This window comes from Tripterygium wilfordii, chromosome 21 (assembly GCF_013401445.1).
Source record: "Tripterygium wilfordii isolate XIE 37 chromosome 21, ASM1340144v1, whole genome shotgun sequence".
NCBI classification, from domain to species: domain Eukaryota; kingdom Viridiplantae; phylum Streptophyta; class Magnoliopsida; order Celastrales; family Celastraceae; genus Tripterygium; species Tripterygium wilfordii.
In genome coordinates this window covers 713,993-733,845 of record NC_052252.1, presented here as the reverse complement: position 1 = coordinate 733,845, position 19,853 = coordinate 713,993, and the positions used below count along the sequence as shown (strand labels likewise).

General features: G+C 37.8%; 4 protein-coding genes across 7 annotated transcripts; 1 reads left to right on the top strand and 3 right to left on the bottom strand.

Moving 5' to 3' along the window:
* Nucleotides 1–253: 253 nt before the first annotated feature.
* LOC119990204 (FHA domain-containing protein DDL) lies at nucleotides 254–6,355 on the bottom strand. Of its 4 annotated transcripts, XM_038836081.1 has the most exons (11): nucleotides 6,206–6,355; nucleotides 5,169–5,679; nucleotides 4,889–4,917; nucleotides 3,762–3,828; nucleotides 3,427–3,484; nucleotides 2,539–2,631; nucleotides 1,876–1,990; nucleotides 1,754–1,801; nucleotides 1,619–1,664; nucleotides 1,462–1,532; nucleotides 538–795 (listed from the first exon to the last, which is right to left on the bottom strand). In XM_038836081.1, exons 2-11 carry the CDS (start codon nucleotides 5,670–5,672, stop codon nucleotides 756–758), a joined length of 1,071 nt encoding a protein of 356 aa, XP_038692009.1. In that variant the 5' UTR covers nucleotides 5,673–5,679; nucleotides 6,206–6,355; the 3' UTR covers nucleotides 538–755. The 4 variants fall into 4 exon arrangements, with proteins under 4 accessions (XP_038692005.1, XP_038692006.1, XP_038692007.1 ...); XM_038836077.1 differs by lacking the exon at nucleotides 1,462–1,532 and having other exon boundaries at nucleotides 254–796; XM_038836078.1 differs by lacking the exon at nucleotides 1,462–1,532 and having other exon boundaries at nucleotides 254–796; nucleotides 5,169–5,716; nucleotides 6,206–6,351.
* Nucleotides 6,356–7,805: 1,450 nt separating this feature from the next.
* LOC119989675 (glucose-6-phosphate/phosphate translocator 1, chloroplastic-like) lies at nucleotides 7,806–11,944 on the bottom strand. Its single transcript, XM_038835335.1, has 5 exons — nucleotides 10,992–11,944; nucleotides 10,349–10,574; nucleotides 9,588–9,810; nucleotides 8,766–8,979; nucleotides 7,806–8,170 (listed from the first exon to the last, which is right to left on the bottom strand). The coding sequence occupies exons 1-5, from the start codon at nucleotides 11,499–11,501 to the stop codon at nucleotides 8,159–8,161; spliced, it is 1,185 nt and encodes a 394-aa protein (XP_038691263.1). The 5' UTR covers nucleotides 11,502–11,944; the 3' UTR covers nucleotides 7,806–8,158.
* An 813-nt stretch (nucleotides 11,945–12,757) lies between these two features.
* On the bottom strand, nucleotides 12,758–15,092 carry LOC119989375 (FT-interacting protein 3-like). Its single transcript, XM_038834852.1, has one exon. The coding sequence runs from the start codon at nucleotides 15,090–15,092 to the stop codon at nucleotides 12,759–12,761; it is 2,334 nt and encodes a 777-aa protein (XP_038690780.1). The 3' UTR covers nucleotide 12,758.
* Nucleotides 15,093–16,217: 1,125 nt separating this feature from the next.
* LOC119988494 (vacuolar protein sorting-associated protein 22 homolog 1) lies at nucleotides 16,218–19,834 on the top strand. The gene is made up of 7 exons (XM_038833549.1): nucleotides 16,218–16,389; nucleotides 16,505–16,615; nucleotides 17,201–17,336; nucleotides 18,184–18,338; nucleotides 18,653–18,760; nucleotides 19,443–19,532; nucleotides 19,616–19,834. The coding sequence occupies exons 1-7, from the start codon at nucleotides 16,339–16,341 to the stop codon at nucleotides 19,715–19,717; spliced, it is 753 nt and encodes a 250-aa protein (XP_038689477.1). The 5' UTR covers nucleotides 16,218–16,338; the 3' UTR covers nucleotides 19,718–19,834.
* The last annotated feature ends 19 nt before the right edge of the window (nucleotides 19,835–19,853 follow it).

Here is a 19,853-nt window from a genome sequence, read left to right as displayed (position 1 = left end):
AGAACAGATAATACATCTTCGAATTGTTTGGTTAGATTTACACAAATACATGATTTATAACACATTATAACATTGCCAAAGTATGAATCAATGAGGACGCGCAAATATGCAACAATTAAAATGTTTGAACCAAACCAACAATTTAACATGTTATAAACTCATGGGTTTCCTTAACTTAATAAGACATGTTTTAAAGCCATGCGCCCTGTATCATTCTTATTTTTATAAGTTGAAACACTGACGTGCAAACAAGGTCAAAGGAGCTCAGATCCGCTACCTCAGCACTTCAATCATTCCAAAAGTAACTAAATGAACATCACAGCCCTTATCAGGTGGCTAAGAGGAATCAATTCCCCAGTTGTTCAAGAAAAAGGATAGGGCAAACCTATATAAAACAAAGATTATGAAGAACACTGCTTGAATTCATTCCATTGTAAAACCAGATGGTAAAGCCGAAAATTAAATGATGTAAACTGAGTGTACCAGCATTCGCACATTTACTGGAACCAACAAGGTATGAGTGGGGAAAAACTGATATAGGGAAAATAATAAATGCACATGTTAGTCCAGAAAATACCAATTCTAAATTCAGGCCTTCCGTTCTACAAACCTTCCCAATCCAAAATGAGGTAAAATGAACCCGATGATGAAATCTGTTATGCCCACTAACAAAGGAAATACAGAGAAAGAAAAGTTCCCATATTTCCCACAGAAGGACGACGGGGAAACATACTGGTGGAGTGAATAAACGCTCTTCACGTAGCTGAGTTCTCATGCAGCAGTACATACTCACGGCTGCCAAAAGATTTAGACAAAGCAAATGAATTTAATGTGTCAATACCACAGAACTCTAGAGCATGTGTACAAAAGAAACGGACAAGCAGAAACAGCTCAATAAGTTTTAGTTCTTCTAGTACCGTTAACATGTCATTCTTTGATTAATCAACACAAAATCAAAGGGGCAAAAAAATATTATAATTAATCAGAAAACAACATTGATTTTGCGCTATTGAGACCCTAATCACTTGTAATGTAAAGAGCAATTTTCTCCATTGACATTATAAATCTCACAATTTAAAGCATAGAGATACAAGCAATAGAAAAGAAGAAGCCATAGCATTTTTTTCCAGAGCAACAAGGATAAATCTAATAGGGGAAACGCAGCACCATATGCCTAATCAACAGAAAGTAGTCAAACACGTACGCTACTAGGGATTACATAGATAACAAGGGGTTTGAACGGAAGGAACCTGTTAAACACCTACCCAAAAGAAAGAACATAAAACATACTTATTACGCATACATAATACATATCCTAAATAACACATCCAGAAGATATTATGCCATAATTTCAAAATGCAATTGCAATAAAGGAAGGAATCAGCGGGAAAAAAAAACAGAAAAAACCATATCATGGTCCACAGTCGGAAAGTACACGCTTAAAATTGATTAGCTCTTTACCTACTGTTACCAAATTTAATAGTATCTTTTTCAAAAAGCTCATAATAACGTTGAGGTTCAACAGGACTACCCTGCAAACACAAGAGAAAATTTTAGATAAAACTTTAAGTAGTATACTAACAAATGAGAAAGTAAGATATTGTTGTATTTCTCTTACGTTAATGAAAGTTTTATTTGTGCTTCCAAGATCCATTATGTAAGGCCTAAATGGCAAATAAAAAAGGAAGTTAGATAACAAATCAGAATATTGCCTCTAATTATTGAAATAACAGCAAAATAAACTCGGTTGTACCTTGCTTGCTTGGTTAATGTACCATCAGGCTGCTCCTTTTCCACTTGCCTGATAATGCAGAAACCAGAAATCAAATATTATCTCAGCATGATAATGACGAAATAAAACAGAGAGATATCTACCGGAATTGAATGACAGCGTGTTGCTTGCTGCAGGATGGGTGGTCTGTCGGAATGTCTGCTACCCTTCTTTCCCTCCCAAAAAGGTAACAGCTTTGACGATGTATGTAAAGGGGCTCTGTTTATTATATAAATCGTTAGAAAGTAGAAACATAACCAGAAAGCCAAGGAAAATGAACTGCAAATGAAAATCAAAATGAGATATTGATAGTCAATGTAAGGTTAAAGAGAAAACAGCTCAACTTCTCTCACAATCAGAGTTGCACAAAAGCCAAAAACGAAAAAGGATGAGTGGTTGGGTTACCTATTTTTTCATCGTTTTAGTAATTACTATATAGCGGCTGGATAAGTTTTAATGTTACGCATTCATTCATCCCAAAAAATTTTAATACAAGTCATAAACATCTTTTCCTCCCACTTCCAATGGATGTATTGATCAGAAAGTGATGAAACCTAAGCCAAAAGGTTGATGCCTAGGTCTTCACACCTAGCACCTTACATTTACATGTTTTCTTCAATGAGCATAAGCATCAAAATGTTAAGGAAGATAATCAAGGCTGCATGATATGAAATCAAACGAATATAAAACTAACAATATCATAAATTTTTCAATGGAGCAATATGATACTATACTTGAAAGGAAGAAAAAGGGCTTCCAGCACTCACCATTCAGCACTTCACCTCCCTTGAAAACATAAAGTCGCCATCTAGTATCTGGCTTTCGAGCTTCAGGGGGTTCAGTGAACAGCAATGTTATACCTACCAAAAGCAGCAGTCAATTAGCAGAAAGATGATAATAGTGTCTTTGTACTTAGAAATATGCAAGCACGCCTCCTAATTTGGATTATCAACTTTTTGGTCACTAGTATCCTTTTTTACAGAAATTTGCATCCATAATTTTACAAGAGAGCATGGGGCAGTAATATGACAATAATAATAGCTAAATTGATCTAACTTTCTTTAGCATTGACACAATCCGAAAACAAACAGAGACAGAAAAGATTTATTAGAGCACCAAGATAGTCAAAAGGGCCTCAAGAATGATTTTGCAAGTCCCAGAAATTTCAAGGGTCTGTAACAATTGTCTAAGCACAGTTTTCTATAATGCATGAATTCAACACCTTTGTGAGAAGTACCTAACAAAGGTACTTAGATGTGTTTCCACACCAGCCTAATTGTCCATAGTAGAACTATTTTCATCAGTGAAAGTGTTTCACTCTCTACCCAAAGATTTAGTACCATGAACTTTTAACAAGTACTTTCGCTCCCAAACAACTGTTCACGGACCCAACTGATTTGACGAAAATAAAACATCAAGAAAGCAACTGTGATAGTGAACAAAGATACTTTCGCCCCCAAACAATAACTGTTCAGGGGCCCAACTGATTTGACAAAAATAAAACATCAGGAAAGCAACTGTGTTAGTGAACCAAGAATGCATCTCCCACATGAATCCACTAAACACGAAAACATGTAACAGTTATAAAAGAGTCTTTTAGTGCACACAATTGAAAGCAAGAGTTTCTGCACAGTAAACTCAGTTTAACATATTACCTCGAACTCTATTGGTTTCCGCAGCAAGCTTTCCAGAGAGCTCAAATGAAGGTTGTTGCTGTATGTTACAATGACAACATTATAATCACAGAAACAATATACATGCTGCGTAATGAAGAAGCCAAAAAAAGCTTAGTGCTCAACATTTTTAATTGAGGATAATCTATACTTGTCACACTAGGTTTTTTTACATAAGAAAATTAGTAGCACAACTTTAATCAATGGTACATCAGAATCCCTTTTGGGTAGCATCGCATCATTGCCTTGCAATGAAATTCTTTAAAAAAAAACATGAACAGCATATCAGAAAGCACAATGAATCAAGCGATAACTACCTTTTGCTTTGCCGCCAAGGCCTCCTCAGCAGCCTTCATTTTAGCCAGCGAATCATCGTCATCATCCCTAAAGTAAGTGAACAACAAAAATGTCACCAGTAGCTACATCACAACTTTAAAACATAAAGGTAGAGCAGCTTCTTCACCGAAGAAATGAAAATCAGGAAAAGGTAATAAGCAGAAAGTATTCTAAAGTCCAAACGGCTCGTGTACAGGGTAATATCCGAGGAAGAGTCGAGAAGAACTACTAAGAAACTAAAATATGCGTTAAGAAGATAGTCAATAGAGATTTCACTATAGCTTGTCAATGAGCAATATAGGCGTATCTATTAAAAAAATTGATCAAAGTGGGATGGACAAAAAGAAAAAACATCAAAAGAGATAACTGGTTGATTATCAAAAGGGGATCAATTTTAAAAATAGCATGTTCTTCAATTTTATTCCATTAAAAAAAAAGTTCTTCAATACTATTAAAATGGGAGAAAGGATCATTTATCAAAGTTAACGCAAATTTCCTTAGGTTGCACTGCAAGAAATTTCAAGACATAAAGTTTTTCTTCATTAAGGTAGTTGTAGAGAGCATATCCGATTCCTGCTCTATAAACACAAAACTAACAGAAGTGTTACGCCACAGAAGGAATTCTTCGTAATGTACTGTTTTTATATTTGTAATGAGTATATGTTGCTTTATCAGCAATAAACAAAACCAAAAGTCTTGTGCCACTGAATCTTTACAAATTCCCCTTTCTAAATTCTGTACTGATTACTCTAGCTAAAAATTAAGTTCTCACACACACGACACGTGTATAAGTACATACGTGTATATAGATTAATATATAGATGTATAGGTATGAATCCACACAAAAGCAAACGCGTTCATGAATTGCAGTTAAGATTGTAAGGCTTATAGTAGAAATTCCAAGGGAACTGTTTCCGTTTTTAGTCTATAAATTTAGATTCGAAAAAAGAAACCGCTGCCTTTGGGTACTCTCATCCCAATGAGGATTAAAGTAAGCCTTGCAAAACTAATTTTGTCACCAGGATAAAATTTGCATTCTATAAATAGACATGTATTAACAACTTTATAGAGAACATAAGATAAAAGTAAGTTTTGAGTAGCAGCTTACCGGTATTCAGCTCCCCTTGAGTTTCTATCCTGAAATGATTAGGTTTTAGTTAGGCAAATCATCCATAAATAATATCAAGGAGGCCATTAACTAGCACAATTAGAGAATTTTTTATTTTTTATTTTAATAGAATGAGAGAGAGAATTTTGAATAGAACAATTTTATTGAGGCCCCATGGAGGTGCAGGTGCAGGTGTAGACCAGAGATAACACAGTGGTTAGACAGCATTAAAAATTAATAATTTAATCACAAGTCAGAAGGAGTTGATATCACCAGGCACCTCATCACGTTCTCTGGTCTCAGCAGCTCGTTGAGGTGAGCGAGATTTATGCCTGCTCCTGTGGTGCCGATCTGAAGGAGAAGGAGAATGACCATGTCTTGACCTAGATGACTTATAATCAATTTCCTCCCTTCCTGACCTTTTCTCCTTTCCCCCACTCCCATTTTCCCTGTCTGCGCCTTTTTCTCTATGCGAACCCCGATCATATTCCTTGCCATGGTTCTTTTCACGTCCTCTGTCAGTAGCTCTCTCAGCCTCTCTTTCCACTTGGGCCCTCCTCAAACGTTTTGTACGGGGAGAAGGGGAGCGTGCAACTGGAGAGCTTAACTTTTCATGCTTTGGAGACCTAGCTCGACTAGAAAGCTTCTCTTTTGCTGGAGATCCATCCTTGCGGGAGCTCCTATGTCGCATAGGAGATCGTTCTCTCCTAGAGGGGCTCTTCCTGCGAGGAGACCCCCGTCCCCTGACTGGTGATTCTGACCGATCGGACACATTACGCCCCATCGAAAATCTTCAATGCACAGATGAGTTGGCCTAAATTAGCAAAACTATAATAGCGTAGCAATAAGATTGATAAAAAAAATTCACTTTGTCAGGTACCAGGAAGATAATAACCAGGCTTCTGAAAAGAGGCAAAATTAACAAACTTGAAGTTCAAAGTTCAATTGAGAAAAAGAACACAGAAGTCACCCCACCATGATAAGCTATTAAGGGCAAACAGAAGGAAAAAAAAAAACCCTTAGAATTCAACCCGCAACATTAAAATCAATGAATTATAAGCGTTCAAGGTACGCACATACTTCACATTCCGCCATATTTGGACGACAAGGTTTATGTAAACTATAAGCGAGGAAAAAAAATTGAATCTTTTTCCCTATCCTACAAAAATTGGGAAGGAAATTGATTCGCGGATTCTTGAGTGACCAGCGTACCGAGATCGAACAAAGTAAATGCAAACCCACACAACATTCATGCAAAACCCTCCGAAACCCTAAAGTTTAAACCCTAAAACAAAGCAAATAATAGGTTTTAATTACCCGAGAGAAGAATTCTTGAGAGGAGGAGCGAGAGAGCGTGCTTGAATGAATGAAGGCTAGTGACAGTGCTGCTTTGGATTGATTTTAAGGGTTGAGTATTTATCTGGGTCGGTCGGAGACGGTGGGACCCTAATGATATCAACGGTGAAGATCCAATTTATTTGCAAAATCCAAGTGTAAAATAAGGGATGGAGTTAGAAAGTTGTATTTTTTTGGTAACGATAGTTCCTGCCTAAAATATCTACCGGCCGGTTGAGCCGTCAACTCAGCAAGTTCAACGTTGATAATAACTCAGACCAAGCCGAAATCCGTACAAAAAATAATATGGAAACTGCTAGAAAGTTGTACATGTTAACAAGTAGGGGTGATGAAAAAGGGGTTTGAGTTTGATAAATTAAGGATTTACGAAATATTTACATATTCTGACTCTAACCTGAATTGGATTTCAAACATACCTAATTTATTAAACTCGAATTTGTTTAAATAATGAGAAACGTTCAAGTTGAGAAGAAAAATAAAATTATCGTAAGTTAATAATATCAAATAATCTCAACTTCCAAATGAGTTTACCATGTAAAATCACTATATGTCATCAATGAATCTCTATATGGTTTGAATCATGGGAAGATATATCAGTTATATATTTGAAATTCGGGTATGAGTTTAAACCGGAGAAGAGTTTTGTGTTTGGATCGAAATTTGGACCCAGATTGGACAAATAAAATCAAATCGGATAGAATTTTGCCACCCATACTCCTAGGAATCAACTCTATCCTTCTCTAATATTGTGGGCTCGATTGCTCCCTAACTCTTATCCTTCGTGAAAGGTGAAGTTGGGCTCGATTACTTGTTTGATGCTTGAGAGTTGAGATAGCGATACTTAGGATGTTTGCACCTTGCAGTCTTGCACTGTTAGGAGATTCTTTGTCTGGAGACATCTCATGCACTGGATTATTTGAAGAAGCTGTGCCCAACTCTCCCAGATGGAACTAATTACCAAGGTTGTGCTTACCTGCAGTGGCAGAGGGGACAAGGATGTCCAACACAGCCATCAAGCGTTGGCAGGTCTAATGGTGGTCCTTGTGCTTTTCATCTGTTTTTGTATTAGACATAGTGAGTTATAAGGATTGGATTTAGATGCTCTATTTCTTTTTGTTCTCGAGTTGTTATGAAAGCATTTCCTCCTATTGAGATCCTCCATGCCTTGTAGCATCCCAATGTGCCATCAATGCAGAAAACAAGGTCCACTTTGAGCTTTTACTTATGAGGGATTGGTAGCCCTGGTTCACTATGGATGGAGGAACCCTGCAATTCAACATGGTCTGAAATTACGGTCTGAAATTCACATCTAATGGTTCAGAAATAATATGTCAGAGTGGTGGTATAGAATAAAGCTTGGCAGAATGATGTCCTCTCTTCTTCATATATAGGGTGTTTCAACTTTCTAGGCCTGTACTGATCTTTTTTAGTTTGGGCCTCAGCCCATTTTGAGAATCAAAATCCATGACAAACTAAAGTGAGAGAAAGTTGGGGCAGAAAAAATAAAATAAAATCTGCCATGTCCTTCCAACACCAGAAAGAGACATTGTACTCACAAGTCACAGGCTCACATGGTTATACATTTTCAGTGCTATTCATAGACAAAAACTCACCAAAACATTCTCCAGTTGCATGGAATAGATTCTGATAACAATCAAGCAAGAAATACAAATATTAAACTCATCGATGATTCTCGAAAAGGACGAGAGCCGGAACATAATCTTGTTCTATTGGAGATTTCACTCCTCTAATCCCCATTAGAGTAAAAAAAACAAATATTACTGCCTAACATTGTTTATTATCATTATTATGATTATCTACAACAAAGAAACAAAGCAGGTATCGTCCCTCCCTCTTCACAGCTTTCTCTCTGATTTATGATGAAAATCCCTATATTCTCCGCATCCAGCTTTATCACTGCTTTGACTGCACAAATAGATAAACAAATCGAATTAAGTAAATATAAACTTGTTTGGATAGGATAAACCAAGTATTTTCCGTATTGCGCTGCTGTTTGTTTACTTCAAAAGCAAGAATAAAAAACGTGGAACAATTTGCAAGATTCCAAAGTTGGGTAGGCAGCAGTCAAAATGGTCTCAACTCATAAGATCACCTAACACCACAGCGAAAAACCAATTGTTGATATCACCTAACAACATCATATATAGATATCATCAGTCCCGGTTTGTGGCTAGATAGCCAAACTAAACATCATCGCGTATCGGTTCTTTACCCAAGTTCCTTAGGCAACTGCTTAACCAATTCAAAGATGTGGATGATTATCTAAAGCGAAATGCATACATGGAACTTGGTTAGGTACTGATGCTACTTCTACATGACAAGTAGGTGATTCATCTAGATAACATTGGGAATTACCATCCAAGAAGTGTAATAAAAGCCTTATGGTGTTGGCATCTTTGAAGTATGAAACAAAACAAGTATTCAGTTGGCACTGTTTTAAACTTGAAGGGCATACTAGTATTTTAATGACATGTATAGGAATCAGGAAAATCGAGCTTACCTGCGAATACAAGAAAGTTCCAAGGATTGCGATGGCAGCTCCAAGGGCATTGACGGGTTGGACAGGCGTGTGGAAAATGATAATGGATGAGACTATGACTGAAATTCGTTTCATTGTATTACCAACGCTAAATGTCAAGGGAGAGATCTCATCCAGTGACATGTAGGACACCTGGTTGTAGAGATGATAGAACACGCTTTGGGCTGCCACCCACCTACAGTGTACAAATCAGAGGCACAAAAACTCCTTTAGTCAAAAGAAGAATATATCAATACCGTCACAAAAGGGGGGAAAAAAGTAAATCGAAAACCAAAAGAAAAATAAAGCATGAAACATAAGGTCTCAGAGGAGTCGCTTATAAAACATTTCTATTAGTAGAATGTAAATTGTAAGCCAACATCAGAATCCAATATCTGATACTAATTCCTGCAATGTTATCCGCATAGGTAAAAGCAACGGACAAAAGGACTCAACTACTTGAAAGAAAGTTCCATGTCAAATACTAGCATTGGGTATTCTGGTTATAATGTTTTTTTGCAATATAAAATAACAGATTAACATGACTTCCTACGAAAAATTAAATGTTCTTCTAAACAAAAACCATGAACAGGAGCACCACTTACTCACAGTCGCATAAAGGCGCCACAAGGCCGACAATGACGTGAAATCCTTTGAACAGAATGATCAAACAAATTCCGTTGAACATTCAATTCACCTAACTACCCTCAGACATTTATCCCACAACAGAACAAAAACATTTAAATTCACACAGAATTAAGTATAAATATATAATTGAGGAATTTGTAGTTATCAGGTAATTACCATACAAAATGCGGTCCAATCTGATTGATGGCATTTTGCCAACCAGCTGCCCACATCTGCGGCCCCTCCACAGCAATTGCAAAAGGTGTAAGAATTAAAAGAGACAACATAGAAAGACAAGCATAGTAGTTCATTCCGCTAACAGATTTGCCCTTCATGCCCTTCTTTGAGAATATATTCCGGAATACAAACGCCAAGTTGGATATCATGGCCCCCATAAAACCTGAAATAGACATAAAACCACCAAGTTCATGACTCTGAAAACAACCCACTAAAAGTAAAATGACTGAAATACATCCCATTCCCTATATCCTCCTCAAATGACAGATATGTCCAATAATACCAAAATCCCAAGTCACCTAACTGGCTCAAATTCGTTACTGCCTTGAGAAGATCAAAAACATGAGTAAGGCACCTTAACTTAGACATATAAATGCATGAAATTCACAGCTATAAACTATTCTGGTAGATGCAACAGCAAGAAGGGGGGGAACAGTAGACAATAATGGAGCTTTGTGAGTGTCCAAACCAAAGAGAAACTGACAAAAAAAGCCTATCCGCTAAAGTGTAAAATTTTCAATCAACAATAACGAAGAAACGAAATAATTGTCATGAAATTTATGATATTCCTAACCTTTCTGGGAATCCACAAATGACAAGGAAAATTAACGACATAAAATTGCAAATCAATGAGACAATGCTATGACGAATTAAGAAATTCACAATTCCAATCCTCAAGAAAGGAAGATCAGTTTCCTCACCAGTCATGTTGAAGTTAAGCTCAGTCACAGCAGCAAGTGCGCAACCACCGATGATGGGAATAAGGGATAGGTAAACCGGGACTGGGAAGGTCTCACCCAACAGAAACCTTGAAACCAAGACACTAAAAGCTGGCTCTCCACTCTTGATGATGTGGGTGAAGGAAACTGCAACCTTTGACATGCTCACAGTAGCTGCCACATGCCCAATTGTATGTGCCACAGCAACCTTTGCAAATCAAAGTATACAATGATCAATAACCAAATCAAAGTTTAAAGTGAATGAAAGTTAAACCTCGAACCAATATAAATTTCCTAATTCTCTGTCCATGCGAAGTAAAGGCTAAGAAAATTATCTGGCTCCCAGAAAGAATTATTTTGACCTGGCAATTACTGGGCTAACTTGGTGTCATATTATCAATATATTTCACTTCTAAACATAAACTTCACTTTCTATCAATTTCCACACTTTTCTCAGCAACCAAACAAAAGTGTAGTTTTCAGAAATTTAACATAATCGTAAGTGCCCAAAAGTAAGTAAGAACCTAAAACAAACCACCATGCCACAAAAAGATGTGGAAGCTTCACTTCCCAGCAATTCATTCAATCTCCTAACCGACCAAACTGAAGCCAAAAATCCACTCACCGGAAACAAAGTCTTCCAGAACTCGAAGTCAGTCTTGGGCGCCTCAGCGACTCTGGCGGCCCAAGAAATCAGCATAATGAGTGATCCAGCAGCCAGAGAGAGCGTAGAGGTTAACCAAGGATATGGAAAAGCATTCAACACCTTCTTGTTATAGATATTGAACACAACATTCAAAGCCCACCAAGTTGCAAAGTAGATTCCTATCTTCACCCTCTTTGCCGCCTCAATTTTGGTTTCTTCAATCGGCTCCGATCGGTCTGCCTCGTAAGCATCGCATCTGATCAAGGGCTTCGTTTCCTTTTTCTGGGTCTGCCTCAACATCCCAAAAGACTCGATCGAAGCTATATGTAAAGGTCTTGAGACACCGAGACTGGTAGTCTTCGAGTCCTTTAGAGCAGGTAGAGGCGGCGAAAACGAGGATCGCGGCACTTGTAACGGAGATCTTCTACGAAATAGAGATTCTGATGACCCATTGATCGCAGTCACCGATTGCTTAATAGTGCAAATCATGTTTACAACAAAAATCCCAGAAAACCCCCAATAAAACCTTGACACAGACCTTGTTTGATCACAAGAACAAAACTTTGTGCCACAGTGAAGCTGTATATATGAAAAATCAATAAACCCAGAAAACCCACAGAGGTTTTAAAAAAGGATCAACTCAAAACGAGAAGATCCCAATAAAAAGTAATCAAGACGCAGACTCTGTCAACTTTCAAAGCAGAAGAGGACCAACAGGTTGAATTGTATACAGGCACAAAGCGTAAATAATCCGGAAAAAAAACTGTATTATTGGTTTTTCGATTTAATTTTTGAAATATTTCTTTTCTGGGTTTGGTGGATGCTTTGGAATCGGCTACCACAGTGAGAAGGTGAGGTTTAAATAGACTTTCCCTTCTCTCTGAAATCTCAGTCCGAACAAACATGAGACATGTGAGAGGTTGCACCCTTTGTTACCCTTTGCATTACAGTATTTTTCACGGACTTTTCTTCTTTTTTAACCTACCTACCTACCCAAAACAAAACAAAAAAGAAATTGGTAGGTGAGCATTGTATTGAAAAATAAACCGTGGCCAGACTAGAACGTATCAATTGTAGTTTAATTTTGGATACAATTTCTTTTCAAAATTATATTTGTATCTTTGATATGCAATAAGTCTCCATGCAAGTCACCAGTGGCCACCCCAAACTGCTTGGTAGAATAAGAAGTATAGCACCCAACAAAAGCTCTCAGCAAGGCATGACCGAGGTCCCATCTCTTGCTGACCCAGACGCCCCAGGCTTCAGCCTTTTTCATCATATAGCAGAAAGCTAGAGTAGAGAAGCCACACCAAGCACCACGAAGTATTTTTCTTTTTTTGTTGTATGGCAAAAAAGAGAAAAAGACTACAAGCCACAAAGCTGACGGACCAAGATAATGACTAGGAATGCTGCCAGAAAGCCTCCAAGCAGCAGCCCATTGGGCGAATGTATCCGTCCAACATTCTAATGCCTGTGAGCTTTAGCAATACTCCCAACTCCTTAACCAACAATCAGATTCTCTATGGCCATTGAGACACCAAGCACCACAGAGTAATTACATATTCAAGGTCAGGCAAGTGCCTAATGCCTTCAATTTTGCCCATGACATGCTACCTTTAACAGTTTGCTCATGAAAAGACACTAACAAGCAATCATTAGCAAGCAGATTTGTCAAAACTAATAGACAAAAAAATGTGGTTTCTGAACTGATCATATATGCAAGTAATAAGCTGTGTTATCATAGTCTCACATCATGCTATCTAGTTTTGTAGGCATCCTGTGGAAGAAGTTCATAGGTATGGGAGGAATATGAATTGTAACCCTCGGGGGCCTCATCACAAACCATCCCGAACCAATGATCAGCAGGCGAAGAGGAATGACATAAAACACAATACCAGCAATCAAACAGAAGTTCACAAACAAAAAGGTAGCTCTTGGATCCCTCCAGCTCAACAAAGATTGCATTCTCTCCCCTTGTGTTGCCAAGTCACCAATCATTGCCTGCGTCGCCTGCGCAATGCTTCTCAATCGATCGTACCTCATCCTTAGTAGTTCACCTTGTTGTGCAGTTGGAAATGGATCAAACTCTTCATCCAACTCATCAAGAGAGACAACATCAGCATGAGACAATTTGGCATCCATGTGAGGAGGATGTCTCGGCCTCTTCCGGTAGTTCTTAATCCCAACCACAACGAGGTAGAGTGACAATGTCGGTAACACTAGTTGCGGGTGGCATACAATGACCGCGAAAAGACAGCAAACCAGAAAACTCGTCACTGGATTCTTCCATTGGCATATCTTATCAAACCACTTCTTTACCCCAGCAAAACTATCTAAGAACACATTCAACCTTTTAGCATTAGCTTTTGCTTTCCTCAAACTCCACACATGTGAATTAGTATCCAGCATATACTCCACTACTTCTTTCCTTAACGGGGATTCATTGCGGCGTAGCCCTTGACAGAGAACATAAGCTGCCTGGTGCCTTAAAATATCGAGCTGATGCACTGATAGTGGTTGAATGTAATGCATTTTGGGTAGAAGAGGCCTTGTATAGCTAGCCAACAATTCATTCATTGATGGACAAGTCAATCTCACAGCCAATTGAATTGCTCCCATTTTCTTCATCCCATTAGGTAGCAACACCAGAAGAGGATAAGAATGTGTGTATATTCGATCTGTTTCTAGCGTAGATAACCGGATTCTTACCTTCCCAATCCTTCTATCCCTCAGTCGTCTAGCCTCATCGCCTGCTTGGAGATGACAGTTATCAAAGACTGCAATTGTAATGAATGTACAAAGATCATAAACTTCAAAAGTATACTGCTCATTCCATTTTGGTGCAAAGCTTTCGAAGACCGTCCTCGTTCGTACCCACTTTGGTCCATATTTGGCCACACAATAAGCATCAGTAGCTCCAAATCCGCCCCTATTCTTCATAGGCACTAATCCTTCAGCACTCAAAATCCCCAACTCCAGCACTCCAATCGTGCGCGGCCACAACGTCTTGGATGTTGGCCTCAAATCACTACTATAGTAAGCAGGTTCATCAAATACATGATATGTACCATCCAAATATACAGTCATCTGAAGTTTACTTGCAAACTTCACAACATTATCTTGCTTCTTTGCAGGACCTGAAAAATCCCTCTTGAGATTATACCACTTTTGCGACATAGCTCCCGGTGCCTTCCTCGTGTCCAATGTATCCATAGGAAGGATGAGCCTCCCTAGACATTCTTCTTTATTAGGTCCCACCTTATCTTCCACACTCAATATCAGAGAAGAATTTTTGAATGGCTCTGCTGCAACAAAGATCATATTTTCCTTCCATTTCGGATTCACACTCTTATCATCCGATATCTTACTCCTCAAAACCACATCCCCAAGAATAGCCTTAAAGAAAACTTCTGGCTTTCGACCCCTATCTCGAAGCACCAAATCCTGTGCTGCAGCAACAATTACTCTAAGATACCAAAGTTTAGGAGATAGATACACTCTCGGAAAGGTATTCAACATACTCTCGCCACTAACAACTCCTGTATTTGGATGCCAAGCCTCAGTGTATTCCTCGTCGGCTTGAGTTCCATACCATAAAACCATCAACAATTCTCCATCCTTAAATTGATTTTTGCCCTCCAATTTACGCCACTCTGGTGAGAATGCAGAATCTGGGGGAACTCGGGTCGGTATGTCACTTACAGAAATTGATATTTTTCCAATAAAATCATCAGACACATACTCCTTATCTCTCACCACAATCTCCACTGATGTTGCCTGTATCCGGCCTTTTTCAAAGGCAAACACCTGATTCCATTCCGGGGAGTATGCATTTTTGCATTGCCCCGTTCTTGCCTTGTAGTTTCCAATCTTTACCTCGACAAAAGGGTTGCATGTCATAGTGTTTGTCAGCATCAGATTTTGTGCTTTTGCTATGCGCACGTACAGGAAGTGCATTTGTTCTACAAGATCATAAGATGTGGTGAGCTTTTCGCCGCCGGTGACTCTTCCCCCACCTATATTTGGGGAGGTCTCCTTGAGAGAGTCATCCACTGGTGTTGCTTTTGGTTTTGCCTCCATTGCTGAAACCACAAGAATCAATCAAAATTCAGTAACAGAGTGATCAAAGACATAGTGATCTCACTCTTACAGTTCTAGTGACAAAACATAGGATTGATTCACTATGCTAATTAGTCATCTATTAACAACCCAACATAAGAATTTCTCATGAAGACAAACATGATATTACAAAAACATAGCTGTGTGCTTGAAAGTGTGTGTGTGTATATATATATATACATCCCGTGTCAAATCACTTATTACACTAATACATAGGGAGACCAGCATTACCTTCCGACGAATCCCAGAAGAGTACTGCAGAGTCCTCTGCTTATCTTCTGGTCTCGTACGATAGGAAGTGCAGAAGGGCACAAAGTACAGAAAAAGAACCAAAGATGAAGATTATGTTAGTAGGGTTTAGGGTGATATTAGTAGACATATACAAATATTTGTATGTTATAATTATAAAGGAAGGAAGGTTTTAGGGTTTTGAGGAATAATAGTGTTAGAGAACGTGAATTTATGGTAGGAAATCAAGCACACAATGTAAGAAGGAAACTTTTGGAAGGGAAGAAAAAGGAGGTAAATCTTAGAGAATTTGTAGATGCAATTGACTGAGTGTTTATTTATAGCATGAATAACAATGATGTCCGAGTAAAAATATATGGGTTTATATGTGTTTCTATGCATTATAGCACAATCTAATTAACCATAAAATCATTAAAGAATATGGATTTGCGCTCGAAGGAAAAAAAATTTAACAACCGAAAAGTTGAGAATTACATTATACAAATTTATCTTTTACACATCTAATATGACCTAAATACTCAACACTTATAAGCTGTCATGGTCTGCGATAATAAAATTTCTCACTCAAAGACATGATAAATTAAGACAAAATCGAACACATACTAGTTTGTTATGTATTTTTGTGTAGAATAGTATAAAACTATTCAGGTTTGTTGTGTTTTTATTGATAAATTCTATTTTTGATCAAATAAAAAGAGTAGATCTAATTGATTTAAAATATTGCGAATTATTCATTTACAATTTTTCTTGAATTTTTCAAAATATTTTTCTTAACTGAAACTGAAAAAAAAAATAAAATAAAATGATGCTTGTTTTTCTTTTAAGAAAAGAGCCACTCCAAATCCAGAACAGAACAGAACAGAACGGACAGCCTACAACGTTATCAGAGCTGTTCGAGACACAAACACCCGAAGAAAATTAAATTTTGTTTTTGTTAGAATATAAGGATAATCAGAGGATGAGACGGAGACCTGGAATCGGTGGACTACAAACTGCGGCGGCTGCTAGGGTGTCTTTCTTTCTTTTGTTTCTTTTTTCATCCCTCCCTGTGTGTATTTTTGTGTTATTGAATATAATTTGTTGTCTTTTGCAGAGGTTTAATGGGTTTGATTTGAGTATTGCAGGATCAGTATCGATTGCTTGGGGAAAATGTAGCGAAGTTGAGAACCGATCTCATGAAGGAACAACTTGCGACTTTTCGGTCTCAGCTTGAAGAATTTGCACGCAAGCACAAGGTCTCTCTGTCTCTCTTGTTTTTCTTTTTCTCTTTTTAAAATTTTGATTTTTATTGTGAATAATTGATTTCTTCATTGATAGCTCTTACTTTTTGATGTGGGTTTACATGAATTGGATGTACTAATTGAAAAAAAATAGATGATTCAGCTGGGATTTTGAGCATAAGATGTCAATTAATGTGAAGGCTTTGGGACTTTTGAATTTTTAGTGTTAGTTGAAACTAATCAGTATGAAAATTTAGTGCTTTTTGGTCCAAGCAAGTAAGAGCTGGATAAAATTTGAGGTGGTTAAACTCAAAGGAAAATCTTTTATCGAATGTTTAATATTTTGAGTAACTAAAAGTAAGGATCTTTCTCATTACAAGAATTGGCTACTGATTATGCTGAGAGTACTTGAAACTAGAATAGATAGTGGACCCAATTGACAAATGCATTATGTGTATTTGAAATGGGGCAATGACAGCATGCTGTTACTTTGATTATTTTCGCTTCTTAGGGAGGATTTGATGGTTAGAATGTTTAGTTGTATTGGTTTTTTTTGGGGGCGAATGAAGTGGTATTGAAAATTATAATGGGTTGGTGCAGAATGACATCCGGAAGAACCCTGCTTTCAGGGCGCAGTTTCACGAGATGTGTGCTAAAATAGGAGTGGATCCCTTGGCCTCTAACAAGGGATTTTGGGCGGAGCTCTTAGGAATCGGTGACTTCTATTATGAACTGGGTAGGTATTGTCTTCCTGAATTGCAGAACATATATCCACTTACAGCTTGTTGTTTACTCTTACCGTCATCATTGTAATGTAAAATTTTTCTCCAATAAGATCCATTGTTATTAGAATGTCTTGAATTCATATTTAGCGCTCATCTTCAAAAAGAGAGAATTGCATGTTTGATTGTGTTATGCTTCACTGGGAGATGAGAATTGTCTATTTCTTTGTTTGTATTATCCAATTGTTTGAATCATATTTCTGATCTATATAACTCTTGGACGGACTTTCTTTGCTAAAGTTCACAATTCTTGAAGCTTTGTTGAATATCAAACAGATTTAGTAAATTTTGACTTAACAACTGAAAAGTTCCCTTTCGCTATTTGGTCCTGTGCATTTGAATCATGGTATTGAAGTTTTTGGCTGAATGCGAGCTATTATTATGTTGTTTTTCTGTCTTAAAATCTTATGTTCAAGTAATAGAACATTTATTGCTAGAATTGCTACTGATCTGAATGCCTCTAGCTGCATTACATAACTAGGAAAATCTTAATGTATGTCCATGCAATGTAAAATCTTAGTGTATGTCCTGGGTTTACTGAGGCATATATTGGTAGTCAAAATGTTCTGTTGTCTCACTTGTCTGTACATAAACAATCCTTTGGGTGCAGAATAGGTTTTATTTTTAATCCTTTCTAGAATTCATTTCTCAATTGTCCGTCAGTTGTATATTTGTTTTTGGAACAGTTAAGTTTTATGCCTGAACTACTAGTTTGACCACATGTATATCTTTTGTTTGCCCATGCTATCATCAATGTCTAAGTTGTTACTTTTGTTAAGATATAGCTACTTTTCTGCACAGGGTTACAAATTGTTGATATATGCTTGGCGACCAGAGCTCACAACGGAGGTTTGATCAACCTGCAGGAACTCTGCTCTCTGCTTCGCCAGAGACGAAAAAGTGACCGAGAAGCTGTGTCGGAGGATGATTGCCTACGAGCTCTAAGCAAGCTGAAGGTATTTTATTTACGCTTTTCCAATGTTGGTGCTAGATTGTTCACAAGTTGATGTAGAAATGAGGTGCTTCACTCTACAGAAATTTCTTTCCTCTTTGAATGGAGCTACAAAATCCTAAATTCGCAAGTTAAGTTTAAGGTGGAATGCTGTGCCAACCCAATAGAGTTCAATTCATTGAGGATCATACGGTCCCAGCACCCTTTCTAGAGAAGTGCATGTAACATTCGTTGTTAGTCTTTGGAATTTGGGCGCCTGATGTATGTACAGTGTACTTTGGCATTTCGAGTGCTAGTTGACTGTATGAATAATTGCAGGTACTGGGTAGTGGTTACGAGGTGATTTCTGTTGGAAAGAAAAAGCTTGTTCGTTCTGTTCCAACAGAGTTGAACAAAGACCATAATGCGATATTGGAGCTGGCTCAGGTTATACTCACTTTCCTCTTTGTTTTGATATTTTGTTAGACTTATCTGGGACCATCGTTTTAAGTAAAAAAAAAATTTGGCTTTCTTTTTAACTCAAACTTGTTCTCAAGTTGCGCTGCTTTATGAACACTTCCTCTTTTCAGATTGCAGCAATAGTATGGTCAAGGGGTGGGATTGGGCTAGCATTTGGGTTCAACTTTAGCAATACGTCTTAGGGTTGGTTTGTTGCTGCTTATTTTTACCCGCTTAAGCTTTAACATATGAATAAACTGTGATTGCCTCAATCTTTAGTTTTCCTCTTTTTTCACTCCTCAAAACTCTTTTTTGGCCAAATTGAAAGCGCTAGGGAGGCAGCTGTTCTGTCCTTCATCTTCTCAGTTTCTAGGCGGTATTAATGACCTGTGTTGACAGTGCCTCGATTCTCTTCATGGATCAGTGCTTGAATTTCTAAAATGGGGAGAGATATCAATGGTTTTGCACTATTCCTCTTTCCTTTTTCTTTGGGTGCTTGGATGCCTGGGATTACTGTGATGCTAATGATCTTAAAATCCTAGTAGCATATGAAGTTTCAATCATGATAAGCACTTCTTTTATGCAGCTGCCTACCATTGAAGTTCATATTTGAGAATTTTCCATCTGCATCTAATCTTACACCGACATTGCACTAACTATTCTCTCTCAGGCTCAAGGATTTGTGACCATGGATGAGGTAGAGAGACGGCTTAATTGGACATCTGGTCGGGCTATTGATGCCCTTGATACTTTATTAGAGGTAATCTTTTGACACCGCTTGCTCTTTCGATTATTCACATAAAGATGGATCCATCTGCCCATACTTTCCCTTGCCAAATGCAGGAAGGTCTTGCTATGATCGATGATGGCCACAGAGATGGAAAACGCCGGTACTGGTTCCCTTGTGTATCATCTATTTCATCTTCAATTGTTATAGATAGTTGACATTTTTTCTCATGTTCATTCAGTTTTCATATTGTACTGATCATGAGGGGCAAAGAGACATTCTTTTGTGACTTATCTTCTTATGATAAAAAAACTTCATGTTATTGTGCATCTGAATTGTTGTGGATATGATGAA

What these genes read in the sequence shown, in the direction of transcription:
- LOC119988494 (XM_038833549.1), top strand. Translation starts at nt 16,339, where the DNA reads ATGAGACGGAGACCTGGAATCGGTGGACTACAAACTGCGGCGGCTGCT. An exon ending in GAGCTCTAAGCAAGCTGAAG is followed by an intron (nt 18,339 to 18,652) that starts GTATTTTATTTA and finishes GAATAATTGCAG; the next exon opens with GTACTGGGTAGTGGTTACGA. An exon ending in CCCTTGATACTTTATTAGAG is followed by an intron (nt 19,533 to 19,615) that starts GTAATCTTTTGA and finishes TGCCAAATGCAG; the next exon opens with GAAGGTCTTGCTATGATCGA.
- LOC119989675 (XM_038835335.1), bottom strand. Translation starts at nt 11,501, where the DNA reads ATGATTTGCACTATTAAGCAATCGGTGACTGCGATCAATGGGTCATCA. An exon ending in GCTTAACTTCAACATGACTG is followed by an intron (nt 9,811 to 10,348) that starts GTGAGGAAACTG and finishes TGTCTATTTCAG; the next exon opens with GTTTTATGGGGGCCATGATA. An exon ending in ATTGGACCGCATTTTGTATG is followed by an intron (nt 8,980 to 9,587) that starts GTAATTACCTGA and finishes TGTACACTGTAG; the next exon opens with GTGGGTGGCAGCCCAAAGCG.
- LOC119990204 (XM_038836077.1), bottom strand. Translation starts at nt 5,672, where the DNA reads ATGGGGCGTAATGTGTCCGATCGGTCAGAATCACCAGTCAGGGGACGG. An exon ending in AGACCAGAGAACGTGATGAG is followed by an intron (nt 4,918 to 5,168) that starts GTGCCTGGTGAT and finishes TAATCATTTCAG; the next exon opens with GATAGAAACTCAAGGGGAGC. An exon ending in GGAAACCAATAGAGTTCGAG is followed by an intron (nt 2,632 to 3,426) that starts GTAATATGTTAA and finishes TGCTTTTGGTAG; the next exon opens with GTATAACATTGCTGTTCACT.
- LOC119989375 (XM_038834852.1), bottom strand. Translation starts at nt 15,092, where the DNA reads ATGGAGGCAAAACCAAAAGCAACACCAGTGGATGACTCTCTCAAGGAG.